The 19,125-nt window shown below is 35.7% G+C and overlaps 1 protein-coding gene across 3 annotated transcripts in view; it reads right to left on the bottom strand.

Moving 5' to 3' along the window:
* CNOT10 (CCR4-NOT transcription complex subunit 10) overlaps positions 1–19,125 on the bottom strand; it is a 64,737-nt gene that overhangs the window by 9,918 nt on the left and 35,694 nt on the right. For 2 of the 3 annotated variants that reach the window (XM_075493212.1, XM_075493210.1), the window contains 10 exons: positions 18,519–18,669; positions 17,367–17,512; positions 16,376–16,462; positions 15,583–15,666; positions 14,454–14,571; positions 12,503–12,652; positions 11,090–11,292; positions 6,900–7,021; positions 6,085–6,261; positions 3,354–3,434 (listed from right to left, as the gene is read on the bottom strand). In XM_075493212.1, the coding sequence (XP_075349327.1) occupies positions 3,354–3,434; positions 6,085–6,261; positions 6,900–7,021; positions 11,090–11,292; positions 12,503–12,652; positions 14,454–14,571; positions 15,583–15,666; positions 16,376–16,462; positions 17,367–17,512; positions 18,519–18,648 (1,298 nt within the window). In that variant the 5' untranslated portion in view covers positions 18,649–18,669. The remainder of the gene's footprint in view (positions 1–3,353; positions 3,435–6,084; positions 6,262–6,899; positions 7,022–11,089; positions 11,293–12,502; positions 12,653–14,453; positions 14,572–15,582; positions 15,667–16,375; positions 16,463–17,366; positions 17,513–18,518; positions 18,670–19,125) is intronic. The other variant, XM_075493211.1, reaches the window with a different exon arrangement.

The raw sequence follows: 19,125 nt of genomic DNA, 5'->3' as shown, positions 1-19,125 counted from the left end.
ACAGCCATCAAAAGAAGAGGAAAATATTCAGGTTTTCTTCCCTGCAGTACTGTTCTTGTGCACTAGGATCCATTGTTGAGCCGGCTAAACCAAACGCTCAAGAGAGCTGACAGCTAACCAGAGCAGAAGAATTGCCCCACAAGGGAAAAGACAAACTAGTTTTTCACCCCAGTCAGGATTCTGACAAAACTCCACAGGTTGCCTTTGAGCACGGCAGACTTCCAGCATCACTGAGCCTCTGCATGCCCTAAATAAAACTGCCTTTGCACTAGGAAAAAGAAAAATGTTTTTCTAAACTGCCAGATTATGTCAAACAGCCTCTTGTGCAGGTCTAGGCAACAAGATTTGTCAGCCCACACCAACTGCAAGTTTACAGAACCCGAACTACACATCCGACTTGGCTCAGGCAAAGGGCGAGCCAGCGCAAATCCAGTTCTTCAAAACTTACTATGAAGACACCAAAAATGGCACTTCTAAACCATTTAGAGAACATCACTAACCTGAAATAAACTTAGTTAGCTATTTTAAATTATATCTGCTATTGTGCTACTTTTTATGTTTCAGACAAAACAAATGAAAACACTATGAAACACAGAATGCAAACAGCGCTTACTCAATGGGGAAATTCAGCACCAGCAAACTATGCAGTGGCTGACAGTGAGGAAGAAGAGTGAGGCAGCTACAGATAACAATCATTGTGAGCTTCCAGTATCATGACAGGGCCAAACAGACCACTGCAATCTTTAAGTAGACAAATGAGGCAATACTGGGTAGGCGTGGAGAACAGACAACGTATGTTGGTGAGAAATAGTGGTCCTTACAGTATTACCTGTGAAATTATTAGCAATGTCAGTGATGCTCCTGGAATACCATATACAATACTAGGGTATGCACACTTCAAAAATACATACAAGTAAATAAAATAAATAAACCATAATGATGGACTGGAGATGGCCAACAGAAGAGTCAAAATAAAGAAAAAAAAAAAAGGTAAAATTGGATGACATGCCTTATAGCAAGGGCTTGCAGTTCAAATCTATTCAGGACAAAGCAGCTGATCAAACTATTCCTTTATCTCTAACTGCTTTGAAGGGGAAAATTAACATTTTCACACAGAGTTGTTCAATCTAGGGAGAAAAAGGCTATAACAAGGTCTGTTGCTATTCATCTCTACTTTTACAATAAAATCCACAAAATTTTCCAAATGTAGCACTGTGGTCTACCAGAACTCCTTTACTCTTTATGTATCCTAACAGCATTGGGTTGTTCTGGCGTGGTGAAACATACTACAGGCTGAGAGCAGAGCAGGGGAATTGGCCTCTCTGAGGATGAGAAGAAGTGAGGAGCAGAATTATTTAGAAGAAATTCAAAAGAAAAATCTGGAGTTTCTACTTCCTACACTTAAATTCTTAGCAACGTTTGCTGTCCTCAGACTTCTGCTTGTTGCCTTTAAAACCCTGCAGTTGAATTACTGCTTATTATGAGAATAGTCTGTTCAATTAATTTGTGCACAAGTACCAAACAATACATATGAAACATAAGACTTTTCTAGATGTTATTTTTAATTTTTAAGAACTATTTAGGGGCAAAGTCAGTCAGCCATTTTAAACTCTTATTAGGATGTGCAGCTGTACAAAAGCATGCAAAAAAAGCATTTAAGTTGCCCATTTCAGTTCTAGAAGCTATAGAGGTTTTTCAATCCCGTGACTTAACAGGGAAAAACTGAATTGAATAGACACCTATTCCTCAGGATAATCCTTGCCAACATGCAGAATTTTTTCTTAATTTTCCCTGACTAAATGAGAATTTTAATTTTCTCACGTAGCTCCTTAGTGAGCAAGACTACAGGAATATACTAACGTTTGAGTATAACATATTTTGCTTTTCACAGCTATCTGCAGAAACCTAGAAATCGTTTTAGCAGAATCACTCTCTAGGGATGTCTAGTCCTCTGGATTTAACCACCAAAGCAAGTATTGCAAAAAAAAAAAAAAAAAAAGAATCAACGCTATTCCTTTCCTTATATGATGTTCTTTACCAGAAGCAGTGTAATTCTTGCTAAACTGATTTTTTCCTGACATGTTGTCAGGTTTCATCAGTAGATAACAACAGCTGATTGTGAAAGAAAAAGACTATGTATTAAAAAAAAAAAAAAACACAATATGACACCATGTAATTTTGACATGTGGCAACCACATTTTCAACAGCCAGGAGGAAAAAAAAACAAACAAACCCACAACCAACCCACATCATTGTTTTTAATCCAGTGCTTTCTATTTGTAGTAGCATACTCTTGTACCACTTCAGAATAAATAATCAAGGTCTCAGTAATGTCTCCTCACAGATTCCTGCTAAATTGCTTTTAAACGAATACAAGTAGATTTGCTACACATAGGGGAGGCAAAGTAAAGGTTAAGCTGGTCATTATAAAAAACACAGGTTACCTGGGGTTAGGCTGAAACAGAGTGTTTACCCAAGAGTTTAAGTGGGAAATTACTGTATGCTTTGTCCATAATGGAAACTTAAAACAGATTTCTTTTTTCTAAACAGGTGCAAGCTTTATAGCGAGAGAGATTTTCAACAGGCTGGCAGCCACCTGAAATAATTAACATTGCCAGCAAATTACAATCTTGTTGGGGAAAAGTAAAGAAGTTCCAGATAACACGATACTTATTTAGACACATGGAAGTTACTCTGTTTGGAGAGCACTCAGACTGCTGAACAAGTAGTTTAAGGATCTTTGAGAACACGAAAAACTCTACAGTCACATTTTACCTATGTTCTTCCATAGTGAAGAAGTCAAATGCCTGGAAAGAGGCAATTTTTCTTTCTATTTTATGCAAACTATGGATTTATTCCTGCTGAAAGGTGCACCGTTCTCATTTGAATGCAACATAGCTGCTTTTATCACTTTCATTTTTTTTCCCATCCAACAAGCACATAATGTTGTGGGGGCTGAATTCCAAACTAGCCTTACCAAGGCCTTAAAGGGAAAAGGTACCATACAGTAATTTCCACCCCTTCCACCAATCACAGTAGCCATTGTCAGGTTTTTAGCTTTGTCGCTTATGGGACTTGTTTTTTTTAGTTTTGCCTAATATATAATGCCAAGCCTGTAATAGTGGGATCCAATACAAACTGATCTACCTTCTAAATTGAAATTCTGGATGGTTTCTACTTGCTTGGACTCAAAGCCCAGAAGAAAGGAAGCACATGCATTTGAAAAATGCATCCTTAGACTAACAGCTACAATTCAACATTGGAAGTGCCTAAAAAGGTAAGCTAGCAATGACTCCAGAATCATAGCACAGTTTAAGAGGGGGCTCATTTAGTGGTGAATATTATTTACTTGCCTTAAATTTTCTAATTCCTGTTTCTTCAAAGGCGAAGAAGGTGGAGCTGCAATGAATTTATCCCCTTCATGACTTTTATTGCTAGAATAAAAACAGGGTATTAATTATAGGGAGTGACTATAAATAATTAATTAAAAAAATCTCAGTGTAATAAGCATTAATATTTATCCACTCCATTTAAAAGGACAGCAAAAATTCTATAGCCTAAAAAACAGGGAAATTAAGCTATGCAGAAATTGAGTCACATGCTCTTATCCTAACCATTCTATTTGAGAAAGAAAAAGGGGGACATTTGCTGTGAAGGATTTGACTGACAGACCAAACAACCCACACCATTCTCCACAGCCTTAAGCTATTTTTGAAGTTTGATGTAGGATAAGAACTTTAAACTGAATAGATGCAGAACTCACTGCATTTGTAGCCTCTCTTCTTTTAGCCTGTAAGAAAAGCAGTAAACTAGTTCTCTCCCTAGACATCTTAAAAACCAATTACATAAATATTCTAGAAAGATAATCCACAAAGTGCCACAGCTTCCTCTAGACTTCTAGCTGCCCTTTATTTTTATTATTATTTCAAAATATCTTTTTTCTTTTTTAAAATAAAATTCCACTTTCTTAAAGTTACACTTGGCTTTTGTGGGGGAGCAAGTATTCGCTCTATTTAAAAAGTATGCAACTTTGCTCTCCAATAAGCTGAAAGACAACCTCCTCCTGGAATGAGAATCGAAGAGGAGGTTAACATCTGCACCTTGGCAGAGAGCGCCACTAGGGTTTAGAAACAATAGATCAAAAAAATTGGAATTGAAACTGAGTCTGTCCACCTAACAAGAACTTTTTCATTTATCTAGTTTCATATCTGTTTATTACAAACAGGTAAGATAACTCCAACTTAGACCTTCAAAACATAGCAACAGACTCCAAGGAAATCTGTACTCAACACTGTTCTAGTGTATACACCTCATGCCTTTGCCAAAAATTAGATTAAAAAAATACCCTTAACCACTAAAAGTATTCACTGTTTTCTTGTGAATAACAGAAGAATCTGTCTCACAGTCAGCCTGCTCAATTAGTGGGATTTGCTTCAAAACCATCCTGTTCAATTAGTGTGATTTTCTTCAAGTGCCTTATATCTTTCACTGTTCTCTTACAGAGGGTCCCTTGTCAGAAGGAACAAATCCTTGGAGAACCTTTCAGAACGTGACACACACAAATTCAAGCACAGCCTGCTTTGTTGCTGGATATTTTGAAATTGGCAATAACCACTGGGAGACTTGAGGGAGTTTTTTTTTAATTTTTTTTTAAGCTGAAGAAGAATGTGGTTTTGAAAGCAGAAGGTAGTAAAGGATCTTCCGGTACAGGGCATGTTTTCTTTTCCTCACTCCTACAAAAACAGAAACAAACAAAAAAACCCCACCAAAAACAAAACAAAAAAGGAGGTCTTGCCTGAGTAAGGGCCACCATTTTGTTTTCATCACTGCCACTCAGTGAGTGCCATAAGCTTAAAACTGAAGTATCATTTAAACCAGAGGAGCTTCATCTCAATGGGCTGCATACAACTTGCCAGGGGAAGTGAGTTCACAACCTCCTTCCTCAGTAAGCAAAAAAGAAACACCTCCCTCACCCTCAAAGTTTATAAATCATTTGGTCACTTGACAGGAAAGATTGTCATTAGGAAAAAAGGGTTACAGAGAACAGCCTTCAAATATTGTTGTGGCAGTAGCAGCCACCAACTCCCAACCCTAGTCTATCCCCAGGCAACCTAAGAATATATGGAGATGCACCTTGTGCCTACGCAACACAGCGTATGTGCAGTAAATCCTGCTGTGTGACAAATGGATATCTTCTTAAAATTTATCTGTACTTGGGTCTGACAAAAACACTGTGTTTTTTCATTAGTCTAAGTAGTTCAAGTTCTAACATAGCCACTTTTTTCAGACTAGTTACTGTAACTCTTCCCTTCTCAAAATGGGCATTAATGAAAGTGCAGGCTATGGCCAACAAAGTTACCCTTCAAAAGGAAGTTCGGAATGCATCGGGATCAACGCAAAAAATTAAAACACCTTCCTGCTATTTAACATTTGACGTACATTGTCTACCATTTACTTTTTCTGAAGCTTTAAGGAGAAAAAAAAATTTTTTTTAAACTCTTTTTTGTAAAATGCAATTTATTAAGCAATAGCTCCATGCTGCTTTCCTACTTATCTTCTAAATCTAGTTTCCCATTTCTAGTCTAAAACAAACGTAACAGAGTACTAAGGCTGATGAATGTCAAATCTGATCATGGGGAAATGTTTACAACTGACTTGCTAGACATTTATATATTGAATCAAGTACATGGCGCATGTGCACACACACACACAAAATCACTGTAACATGTGAAACTTCACTTACAATTAGAGAAATACCAATATGCACGGTGGGAGGGTGTGGGAAAACATAAAATTTGCAGCACAGAAAAAAAAGATGGCCAGTGAAAAATAGCATTTCACTGTCTAATTTACTAAAGTTGTTAGGAATGGTAGGAATTAACTCAGTATTTTATCTTAAATTAGCATACCAGCAATTAAAACAATTAGCAGCTGAACAATTTCCTTGGATATCCCAACACTGCTAAGAGAATTTACAAATACATTATTTTTTTCTGCTGGCCAAACAGGATAGGTAGCAGACACAGACTGTCAGCCCAAAGTTACTTTGGACAAAAAGAAAGGTTTATATGCAATTCTGGTTACCTGCATGCTTCACTGCTTTCACTGTTTTCTGTATTTCCCCCCAGCTGATTACTAGTTTTAGATCCATTTTCCTGCTTTGGCTCCTGCTGATCTTCTGGCAGTAGCAGCAAGGCATTTCTTAGACAAATCGCTGCAAATTCCATACTGGCTACAGGTATTGCTGAGGACTGCCCATCACTTAAAGAGACACAGAAGTTAACCAGTGAATAGCAATCCGACTAAATTAAAAAATAAAAGAAGCGCTCCAGAAAGATCCAAATGCAGAGAAAACATTATCCTAAAAAAAATAAATCATGTTTTAATATAACAGATTTAATTTATGAAGACTTATGTATCTTGCTATTCTTATAGTACACCACGATGCCCAAATGGAGTGGGCAGATTCAACCACATAATTACAAGAAGTTATCTTGTTTTTCTTGACTTCACTTCCTGAAGTTTTATGGCAGAGCAACTAGATTCTTCTTGCACTTTTCTAAAGTGGATTACTGAAAATATATTTTTTTGAGTGAGAAAAAGAGGACAGTTTTAGTTAACTGGAAATATAAATTTCAGATAAATCAATTTGAAGCTTTAATGCCCTTCTTAGTTACACTGAATACACAGTTAAGCCCTCTGCTGGCCATCATAGAGGAGGCATCCAAACGATGTTTAAGTAGGACTCATCAAGCACTTCAGCATGCCTCTCTTCACTACATTAGTAATTCCAAAATGAACAGTTATTCCATGACAGTTTTAAAAACTCCTGATAAACGATATGTATCCTTAACAAAGCTACGACAACAAAATAAATAGTCCATGGAAGACATACTTACTTATAAACAACATTCTGTATTGACTGGGATGCTAGGACTATCTTACGGTGGTAGCCTTGACCTACTATAGATTGCACAATTCCCTTTTTGCTGGGAAGACCTTTAGTCTCTTGTTCTGATGTCTAAAACAAAGAAAAAAAAAAAAAGGACTAAAATACCAAGGCTGTTGAATGAGAGCTTGACAAAATAAGCAAAAACTGGAAGAAGACTTTGAACCCTGCTAAAATATAAGAATTAATAGTTTATATGGGTACAGTTTTAAATCGTAAGTACCATGAAGGATCAGGCACCTTCTATTGTCTTGGTGTTGCAGAGGGATTTTACTGCACACATGTAACCACAGATTAGTTCTGACAGCTTGTCTGATAGCCTACTGACCTAGTTTCTCCTCTGTTTTGAAAGCAAAAGAACAATGAACCAAGTCGTATTACAAGAACGGCTAGGATATCTAAAGAAATTATATGATCAGCCAAATAATATTCAGAATTGGCACTGTAACGCTTGCCATCTTCTGTTCCTATGTACACAGCATTCAAAACGCTCTCTGAAAAAGCTGCTCTCAAACCATTCCATGGAGAGCATGAAGCTGAACCACAACATATGCAAAGTTACATTAAATTAACTTGTTTAACAGATTTTTGAGAATGGGGACATTCTGGGGCTCAAACGAAATTCAAGCACCATAATTGTCAGTCCCAAGAATTCTCTCTATGCTGTATTTACTGTGGTTTGTTTTACCATGAGTCATCTGAACAACTTTGTTGGCAAGTTAAGTTAGTGACGAAGAGTTGCAGTTGTAAGGAAAAACTTACCCTAAATCTGTATTTTAAATAGCTATCACTTTTCAGAAAATTTATCAGAATCTATTGTGAAGAAGAATATTGACATTATAATGGCATTTACTGTCAAATAAAAAAAATACATACAATGAATTTGGATACAAAGCACATATTTCACAAAAGGTGTTAAAAAAACTGCAGAAAGGGAATCATCTTCCATCTATATTTTATAAACTAAAATACTAAAATGGGTGAAAATTAGCTTCAGTGAAATTACTTTTCTGTATGGTGTTCAGAGCATAAAAATGAATCCATACTTAGATATCAAGGAATATTACTGCAAATTGAGTTACAAGGTCAAATTAAACAAACTATTGATTTTAGGGCCTCACTTGTCAAGTTGCATATCTATCTTATAATTTAAAGACACTTCCCCTTTGCCTTTAACATTAACAGCAGCCAAAGTTAATTTATTTCTTGTAAGATTACAAATTTAGGAAACAGCAATCTGTTTTTGTGACATGAATTCAAGCACTCTGGTATACCACACAACATCACAACTGTAGCAGGAAGAAAGCTAGGCTTCAGGAGCCCGGCACGATCTACTGCCTTGGCTAGTCTGCAGTAAATAAAGAAGTGCCCCATAAGAGTCTGTATTTCCCTTTTCCAGACTGCTAAACACTGTCCTTGTAAACAGAATCCTAGCTTTGTTTTTTTGCCACAAAACCTATGCTAATCCAGTTTCTCATACCCAGCTTTTCACTAGAAATGATCAGCTGTGTCTTCTTTATCTATGTGTGACTTGTAACCAGTAGGATAGACACAGAAAATTGTAAAATCAGTATGAAAAAAGCTGCTCTCCCTGCACTTGCTGTGCTTTATAAAACTAAGTACTTGGAACTATCTGACAACAGCTAGCACATACACAAAGTCAGTGCAAAGTTTTTGATCCAACACTCTTGAAGCTTCAATGCTGTGCCTGTGAAATGGGGATATAAGCAAACCTCTTCTATGAAGCTATAAAGCTGTGAATATCTTTCTTAAATTTTCTGAAATAGAGACAGCAAAATAATGAGCACCATTGAAATTTCCAAGGGAAAAGTAACGAATTTTGTATTTGGAATGATTTGGATAGTGTGCAGTAAATAAAGGTGCAGAGGCCACCCAGAGAGGGAAAACAGAAAGAATTCAGAGGGGGGGGAATAGAGTGAATACAGCCATTTGTTCAATTAATCCCACCCATCCCATGCACTGAGTGAAATGGGCATACTGTGGAAATAACTGCATGGGATCATGCCATTACAGATTACATCATCACACCCACACACAAGAGGGGTGACTTACAGTTTCACGGGGAATCAAGTACAGTATCTCTTAATTTCACAGGCTTACTATTTTGGTGCAGTTTTCTGTCCAAAAGAACAAACGATCCCTGTCCCCACTACCCATTTGAATTTTAACATACGGGCTTATCCTGAACAGACACGGCTCAACAGGTTGAAACCAAGATGCCCCAGAGGACATGCACTATGTCTGCTGTCAGCAGCTTTCCACAAACTTTGCCAGCCAAAGGGATTCAGTTCCCCAGCACCTCTGATCACAACAGCTTCAGATGGAGAAGGCTGATCTTGGCTTCCTCAGCCTATGCCACTTCTATGGGTAGCCACACTACAGCCTCGCCCCTCTCAACCTCCAGCAGCAGTTGAGTGAGAAAATAATGAAACTTTAGATGCGTTTTGGCTAGCTGAAAAGAAGGAACACCACATGCAAAGATTTCAATGGAAATCAGAGCACATCTTGTTATCTACATCCAGCTTAGTCCTATAAAGTGAATCCACATCTGAATTAGGATAGCAGACTTGCAGTAGACAGAATTAAACAAGAAGTGTTTAAGGAGTTTATATTACTTGTACATCAAGAAAACTATACATAATTAATTGAGAACATCCCAGGAAGGAAGCTTCTCTTTAACCAAATAATTTTATTAGTCCTCTACAAGAGTCTTTACATCTTTCAATAAAGTTATAGGACATAGTGCTATATTTTGGTTTTAAACAAGATTATTCACCAGTCTGATCCAATAACCATATTCATGAAAACATCAAAAAACTAACCTTGCTGTCTGCTAAAGCAGTAGCAACATACTTTCAGTCATACCTTTTACACACTAGTATCTAGCCTTAGAGACAAAGGATCTCTACTGGATAGTTGTATGTTTTCTTCTACTACTCCAGCTAAAACCTAAGATAGAACCTCATCATTTCAGAGGCTGTAATGCAATTCCTAGAGTCTAAACATAAAAATCCAAGATGTTGCAGTCAATTTTCCCCAAAGAAAGAAAAAACCTTCCTCCTCAAAGCCTCAGCAACAAAAGCTGTAACAGTTGTTTCTGTGCATCAAGCCTCAACGCTAACATCAAACCTGTAAGAGCAGCCATGAAAATTTTCCTTCCTTGGATACTAGAATTGGTCACCGACTCCAATCTCATCTTGCCATTTCTGCAATCCAGGAATACAAATCCTTGGAAATACAGAACTTAGTACAGAGAAAAGATCTTGTGCAAGTTTAAATTCCTCTGTTCACACAAAAAGAGACAGAATTACCTGTGGGGTTTTTTTGTTTGGTTGGTTTTAATATATACCATATAAATGTATCCATATATATAAATAAAATACATAAACCCCAAGATTTTTCTACCAATATGAAATGAGTGTGAAAAGATGAGGCATCATAAAATATCCATAAATAGTAGGTCAAACTGTTAATGCTACTATCTACATTTTAAATAGAGAGCATTCACTATAGAAAGAACATATTGCTTCCAGAAGTGATGCCTCATTAGAGAATAATACAAATTTCTCTCCAAATAATATCTTTATTTCTAAAATTATTTCAAGACAAAGTAAGGTAAACCATCAGGTAACTTAGCAAAATCTAATGTGCTTCAAACCAATTCAGGATTATCCATTCAGATTATGAGTTGGAATGCCAAAGGGGTGTGATGGTAAACTGCCAAAACAAAATCACATTTAACCAGTCTCTCCAACAAAAAACTCATAAAAAACCTCAAAAAACTCATTCTTTATTGAAGAGCTACAACAGCCACTTAGGTGCTTTCTCACATCAATCTTTTGAAGAGCCTACTCAAATTCTTCTGATCTTAAAAAAATCAATTAAAAACTGGGTCTCAAGACACTGTTTCTATGGTAGTTTTCCTCCACCTGTTATGACTTCAGATTAAACACGCAAACACACATATACACAAAAAGAATTAATCTGGACTTACACAGAGGTGTTGCAACATCAGGCCTTTAAAATGCATAGTTCAACTCAAGGTATTATTTCTTCCTTTCTGTGATCAGATGCATTTCATAACTACAATCAAAATAAGTAATTTGCAAATCTACTTACCCCTTTACTGGCAGCAATGCAGCATTCTGCTATTCTCAGCCAAAGACGAGGGTTTGAGTGATAAACCTGGACTGCCTCAATCAGGCATTCAAAGGCAGCTAAGGGCCTCCCAATATGCAAGAGCTGAATTCCACAATTGTAGAGTAATTCATACCGTTTGTTAGTCAGTAGCGTACACATGGGTCTACCCGAAAATTTTTTACCTGCAGAAAAGGATAACGTAATATTGGATGTGCACGTCAGGAGAGCTGAAAACATAACTCAGGGAAAAGGAGGGAAGCTGTGGGAAACACCCAAAAACTACCAAAACCCCCTTTCATCGCAGAAATTCACTAGCCTCCCTCTGTAAATAAATTCCTTCCACATCAAAGCTGATACCAAAGACAAATTAATTGTATTCTTAATAAAGGCTGAAGTACATTAAATGCTAACCACTTATGTTTGTTGTCACTCAAGGTAAATGTTATATAATACCATTGAATTCCAGATTCGTGAGAATACACATCTTGTTGCTCATATAAATTCCAGAAGAAAAACACTTTGCTATTAATAAGCACAAAAAATTTTCTGTCTTCACACTAGTACCTAAGACTGCACTTAGGTACAACGGCTGGGGAAGGAACAGGAAAAACAATAAAATGTGTGACAGTAACTAGATTTTAAAGAAAACAAAAATTGAAAAATTATCACTTCATCATAAAATCATTCACTTGGAAGAGAAAAAAACCTTAAGTATTACTAACCAAAGCAAGAAAAGTTATTAGAATGTTTATTTTCTTGTCCTTTCATATACTTACAATAGAAGTAGATGGATAAAACTAACCATAAAACTAAATAGATTAACATTTCCCATACAAGTCTGGGAATTGTTCAATAACAAGAGTTTGAGAAATACACCATCTTCCAAATGCTAATTTAACGGTATTGCACTCCACATTTTCTGTATCTTCCAAATTAAAAAAAAAAAAAAAAAAAAAAAACACAAACAAAAACCCAAAACAAAACCAAAACCCCAAACCAAAACACATCCTTCAAGTCCTGATGATTCTACCTACTGCGAGCAGGACTATAAATAACATCTTTAATGATGCATAGTAGGTCACAGAAACTTTCTTTTTGTCACATCTCCCTGACTGATGGCCAACAACTATAAACAAGAGAGAAGTAATTGCCCCAGCCCTATGGCACAGAAAACAGTAAAAAAAAGAACATATTTCATCATAATCTATTTCTGGCAACAGCAACTGTACTTTGAAATCAAGTTACAATCAAAATTCTCACGCTCCTTATCCTGTCCTCTGCAAAGAGATGAAACAGGAATTTTGCTGACAACTCCTGAAAGCTTCTATCCTCTATCGTCTTGATTCACCCACCCCTCTTCCACCATCTATTTTCATCTCTTAAACGTCTTACCTGGATCTGAGCTACCCGTTCCTAGCTGTGCACACGCATTATCATTTTCTTGCAAGGCTTTTTTAAAGTAAAAAATTCCTAAATTGTGCTTTCCCATTGCAAAGTGGATGCAGCCAAGATTGTTCCAGAACATACATCTTAAGCATTCACCTGAGGGGACAGCAAAAGACCATTTTTGTAAACTTAAAAATGTCATTGAGCCCACAAAATGCTCCCATCGCTCTCTCATGGGTCAGCATATTATGGCAGTTTATTAAAAAATGTTCTTCAGTGAGATGTTCATGGATTATGCAGTTATGTCCTTGCCTTACAAGCATTTTCATAACCTGTATTTCTGTATACCACTCTAGTTCTCTTGGACAGTTGACCTGAAATGACCTACATATAAGCAGCCACAGATCTCCAGCTCTTATGCACTAGGAGAGCCAGGTATAAAGCAAATTTGTCAGACTGCAAGTTGAAGTAAATTCACCTGGAGGTTTTTGTAGCATTTAGCATGCAAGCACTTCACATTTTTTAACAGATGGCTCTTGTAAAAAAGGAAATTCTCCAATGATGTTACCTGCCCAAGTTTTATAAAATAAACAAATATGTCAACCTAACCATACAAGCAGGAAATGCACTCTCCTTCTTAAGTATATCATGTTCAGGTAACACTAAGAAGCTCCTTCTAAATAATAAAGGACAGAAAGTTAAACTTTTTACTTATCTGCTGGTAATTGAAGCTTTACAAGGTTACCATTGATAAAGAGGCAAAAAGAAAAAACCTACCCTAAAAATCCAAACAACCAACAAACAGACCATTAACATATTAACCATACATTATTTTAATCGTAACCTAGGAAGGCTCTTAAGTGAACGTTCTACTGTGCAAAAAAGCTAGTGCAAAAAAGTTATATGAAAATAAAACATTCCAGAAAATGTTAAGTTATAAAAAGAACTTTAAAGATAAAAACTGTCAAAAAGATAAGTTACAGTAAATTCTAAAAGAAGTGTCAAAATATACCAGAATAGTCATTATGGCAAATATTTTTAATGTTTTCCTTGAAACGTATCTGTAAATACAGAATTTTACAAAGTTTACTCAGTCTTGTGATTCCCAGGGCCAACTCTGTGACTTCTATAATCTAATTGCAATCTATGCAGCAATATCTACTTGATAAAAGATTTTACAGCACAAGAAATTAAGAGTACTATCTCAAAACCAGCATTGAACAAAGTAGTAAAGAAATTCAGTGGTTTTACAGTGCAAGTATTTTTTGAAATCCTAACTCTCTACTGACACAAGACACAGTTTTCTCTCTGGATTTTTCAATTGATGTTTTAAAGAGTCAACTAAAATCTCAAATATATTTAAATAATATCATACACAGTGAGTGTATATATACACAGCCTATATATTTATAGTATATAAATAACTTCTATATCTAAAAAAGTATACACATTTATGTGCTGTTATATCTCTGTGTGTGTGTACACATATATACTTTCTAGATATAAAAGTAATTTAAAATGGCATACAATAGAAGTCAAACCTTAACACTTCATGAAACATTTATGTTTCCCCCACAATAATCATTACAACTGCTATAGTCTCCTCTCTGAGTACAATCTGAAATCTCATTTCTAGATCTAGTACGTTGCCTTTTGCTTCATGTCTTGATTTAGAGATCCAAATATAAGCCTCGCAAATATTACATTTACACCTTCACAAATCCATTTTCTTAAGACAACCACTGCATTGTCTAGAAGAACGTTCAATGAAAAACACAACATTGTTACATGAAGGAGCACTTTACAAGAAAGATGAAAACTTATCCAGCATATAAACCCATGACATTCAGGGCCTACTCCCTTACGTAATCATTAATATGCTTAAAATTAATATCAATGAGTAGTCCTATTATACTACACATTTACATACTTGCAGGATGAAGGTTTTCTATTTTACCTGTTTTCATGAAGCCTGGATGTTCAGCAATGTTTGCACTGTTTAGAAGTTTCACTGCTTTACGATAATTGCCCCTCAAATATTCAAAATTGCTTTTAAGAAAGAGAGAAGGAGCTGACTGTGAAGGAGAAAACAATAGTTAATTATGTCTGGTTTTATGATTTCTACTGCTAGTGTTAAATCACTACAGAAACAGCTTGCTCCTGCTGCCATTTTAAAAACACATGGGCTTAGGCCTTAATACTTTCATGAAGTAGCATTTCTTTATTGAGCACGTGATTAACACTCACTTCCTCTGAACTACAAAACTATGCATACTGTCTGTTACTGCTCTAAAACCCAACATTATTCTAGAGAACTCTGTCATGGCAATGGCTAAACGCAGAGGATCTCCTTTTTGTTTAAGAGGATCTTTCTCCAACCTGTCTTCTAGTACACTCCTCCCCACGTTTCCCTCCCCATGGAGTTCAACAGCTTCCTCCTGGGCTGTGATCTTCCTGGTCTGCCAACAGAGAGTTCACGGTCCAGAAGGATTTCTGTCAAACTAGCAGCTGTTGAGACTGGCAACAAAAGGGAAGTGCTCTCCTCCCATTCCCTGCTCCTCAGTTAACGTAGAATTTATCTGAGAAGGTGGACGTAATTCTGAGTTGAGAACTCCTATATAAAAAAAAGAAACTGCTTTCTAGCAAGAGGGAAACCTCAAAATTATAACCAAAAAAAAAAAAACCCCAAAAAACTGCTTATCCCAGAATTAATCTTTTACAAAGTGGTTTAAACCACCAATGACACCAGAAGTTTGTAATACCTGTAACATTTATAGTAAACTAAAACTTGTTTTGCACTGCTTAAGTTGTAAAGCAAACTGAACCTGTTTATTATATAGTGTTTTGCTGTTATTTTGGTATCAATAAAGTGCATTTTCCTGAACAACTGAAAACAGCATAAATAAGAAAATTCTACATTAATTACGCTTGCAGAAAAGAGATTACAAACCCAACTGACTACATAATGCATTATGTCAGACATCCATCCTCAATAAGGCCTTTCTTTGTAAAGAAAGTTAGCAAGTTCAGTTTTAAAATAGAGAACAGACCTAGATTAGAAAAACAATAGCCTTAAGAATACTTACATTCCCAGCTGTATTCATAACAGACTTGATCTCCCTTTTGCATGCTTTTAGTGACTTCATCTGGATATAAGCTCTCACCTTATACTGTTAAAAAAAATTAAATTTGTTAAATAAAAAACAGTAACTTGTGCAGGTTTGCAAGATGAACCATATCTAGAGATTTATTACAGAATATTTTATATACATCTTAAAAACAGGTAGTAAAAAGCTGTTCAAAAAGCCTCCCTAAAAAGGAAATTATATTCAGACTTTCAACAATAAATTTATAGGTTTCATATTCGCAGTAAGCAGATGCACATTTTGTTCAACGGTCAACAGCTACTCTATATTCAAATACAGATACTAGCACTTAAAATGACAAACTAATAAATTAACCTCTTAATCCCAGACATTTACCTACTAAACTGAACACACCAATAAGTGAATGCTGATAGAGAAGCATTTTGCTTCATGTATTTTTCTACAGAACTTACAATGAAATAAAACCTCAGCTGATTTAAACCATTGGAGGTCTAACAGATATAAAGTCAGCGCAGCTAACTGCAGTTTAAGAAATTATGACAAACTGCAGGGACTGACATTGAGGATTTTTTTGTGTTAGGCCAGTTTTTCCTGTACATGGATCTTACAAAGCGGAAGAGTTAGATAAATTTGTTCTTTTGTTTTACAACATGAAATTCAAGGAGAGACAGAGTATTACAATTCATGCTGAACTAGATTTGAAGCAGATGGCACTCAGTTTTAAGAAAAATTTGAACTGATGTTCCTGTATAAATCATATGCAGACACTTACCTGATGTATCTTAGATTTAGCAACTTCTATTAAAGCTCCACTTTCAGTTTTTTGATTCGAGGAATCTTTATTTGTATTATTACCTGACTAAGTGTCAAACAAAAAAAAGGAAGTGTTACTAATAGTCACATTTTAAATTCAGTTTACAGATTCTTTTATAAGCTATTTTTATTAATCTCACATAAAGAAGAAAAATAAGTATTTAATAGTCAAAAAACACACATCCCACTAAATACTGTAACTTGAGCTTAACAATCAAAATCCAAGAACAATCACACCAGCCTATGAAAAGCAGAATTCCATATTAACATCAGTGTTACACTACGTTGCTCTGCAGTTGAGGTATTCTAAGAATTCTCTTACCCAGAAGGATGATAGGCACATTCTAGAGTCTCTCTTTAATATTTTCTTCAGTAGAATTACTATATACTTAGAGATAAAATGTTTTCTCTTAAGTGTGACATTGCATCAACAGGAAGACAGACGTGTCCTCTTTTCACTTCCAAGCTACTACTCATTCTACTGATTTTTCCAAAAGACACATACAAAAGATCTCATTTGAAAGTATGCCTCATACTTTCAGATACTATGTAAAAAAGATGCTTGATTTCCCATACTATGGTACGCAATTGCAATTCCTCTCTGACACCAACGTCCCTTTCACACTTTGGGTCTCATATGGTCACAATCCAAGACAAGAAGGAAAACTATGTACATTTGACCCTGAAGACAACTGTCTTTCCAATGCAAGCCTCTGACTTAAGAAACACTTCTTAGCTCCCTGGGAGTAAGAGAAAAGGGTCGGAGAGAGGGAATAAATAGCTGCTGTATACAATTAACTCAGTTACTAACATGTATAAGTTGCTGTCTGAAGTTACAGGTGATCTAACATAGTTTTATAATTCCAAAGTATTTTAAAAGTGTAATTTTGGATTGAGTTAAAGCATACTCCTGGTAAGGCTCAGTGGCATTCATATGATTTTAAGCTTACCTCATTTTTTCCATTCTTGCTGTTATTGTTGCCCTGTGAAATCATTTTTTCCAGAACAGCAAGCAGATGCAAGGCTTTCTCAGCTTGGTAAGTTAGCAGATATAAGTCTACAAGCAAGAAGCACACAGCCTGGGCAAACTTCTCTTCTGTATAAAGCAAAGAAGTAAAAATGATTTTACAGCTCCAATACCAATCCTTTGAAACACGACTGAAGAAAAAAAATTGACTATAAAGTGAATCTATGCAACATTGTGAGAAAATAAATATATTACATAAGAAAAAAATGCAGACATCTACGCAAAGTAGATAAGCACATATACTGAAAAAAAGGTAATTCATTCAAATGGCATCAGCATAAAAGCATTGCCTAAAGACAGCTTAACATGTATTTCATGTTTATAGATTTTGAGAATTGGTCTAAGCAGATCAGCACCAAAGATCCAGTGTCTAAACAGAGAGATGGAGCCATATGCATACGCAGAACCCCATAGAACTTTAAAGGATTCTGTACAAACACATCTCTGCTTGGCTGGCTTCACAGAGTAAGTCCCAAATAGGCATAGTGAAAACTGAGAGGAATTGAAGGAAAAACATGGTAGCATTTACTTAATTTATCAAGAAACACACATATACATCCTTCAGCCTTGTCACCTCTAAAATTCAACAAGGATTATGAAGTTATTTCTACAAGTATGGCAATTCCACTACACAGGGTGCCATAGCTCATAAAAGCTGGAGACTCTACATTCAGATATGAACACATACAATTATGTATGATCTAATGCAGGTATTTAAAAATGCAAGTGCCCTGACAAATACACACCCACCCATGAAGTTGTATGATGACTCAAAATACTAGACCTTACATCATTTAATTAGCTCATACATATTATTTACATAAATACCTTTTAAAGTTGTCAAAAATCCATTTCAGTTTCATTGTGCTTGTCTGCTAAATGTCTCTGAAGTACCTTCCCCCCAAATTCAATTGTTTGCCTTGATATAAGTAAAACATGTTCTTCATTCCAAAGCCTACCTGTTTTTTTAGAACCATATTAGGCAATTTAAAAATCACTTGTCTGATAGTGAGAAAGACTGAACGATGTTTCTGTAGTTATTTCATGAACAAAACTTTGCTTTCTGTCTACGTACCGAAAGGCTCTATAAACTGGTACAGCTTCTCCCCAACTGATATAGCTTCAGTATACTGACGCAGATGATACAAAATAACAGCTTGATTGTAGTACAGCATACTATTTTCAACATCATCTAAACCATCCATTTCTTCAACAGCAGAGTGAACCTGAAAAAAACTCCCACTCGTTTCATTAAACTTTCAATATGTATGATTTTAAAAAGTGTCAAATGTTTAAAAAAATAATGCAAAGGTATTAATCTGTCTAAAGATAGGTCAGTAAGAGTTATAAGCTAATAAACTTTTTTGTTGTTCAACATAAATCTAGCAAAAATTTACAACTGAGAAAGCCGCCAATTGACTAGTAATGTAACATTTTCACTTTTTTATTATTTTACAAACTATTTCAAGTTAAGGAACTTTCTATTGAAAGAACATAGCAGGTCCTTCTATGGTTATAATCTCTGAAATGTTTCAGCTTCAGATCAATTTCAACAATAACTAAAAACACAACTACAAAAACAGTTGTCCTAAATGATTACACAGACTCAGAGGTTTAAAAGTAATGTTACTTTCTTATTCCTTTATTAAATCTGGGGACAAGGGGCTGAAGTTTTATTCCTA

Source organism: Mycteria americana, chromosome 2 (genome assembly GCF_035582795.1).
Source record: "Mycteria americana isolate JAX WOST 10 ecotype Jacksonville Zoo and Gardens chromosome 2, USCA_MyAme_1.0, whole genome shotgun sequence".
NCBI lineage: Eukaryota > Metazoa > Chordata > Aves > Ciconiiformes > Ciconiidae > Mycteria > Mycteria americana.
This window is presented reverse-complemented; position numbering and strand designations above follow the sequence as displayed.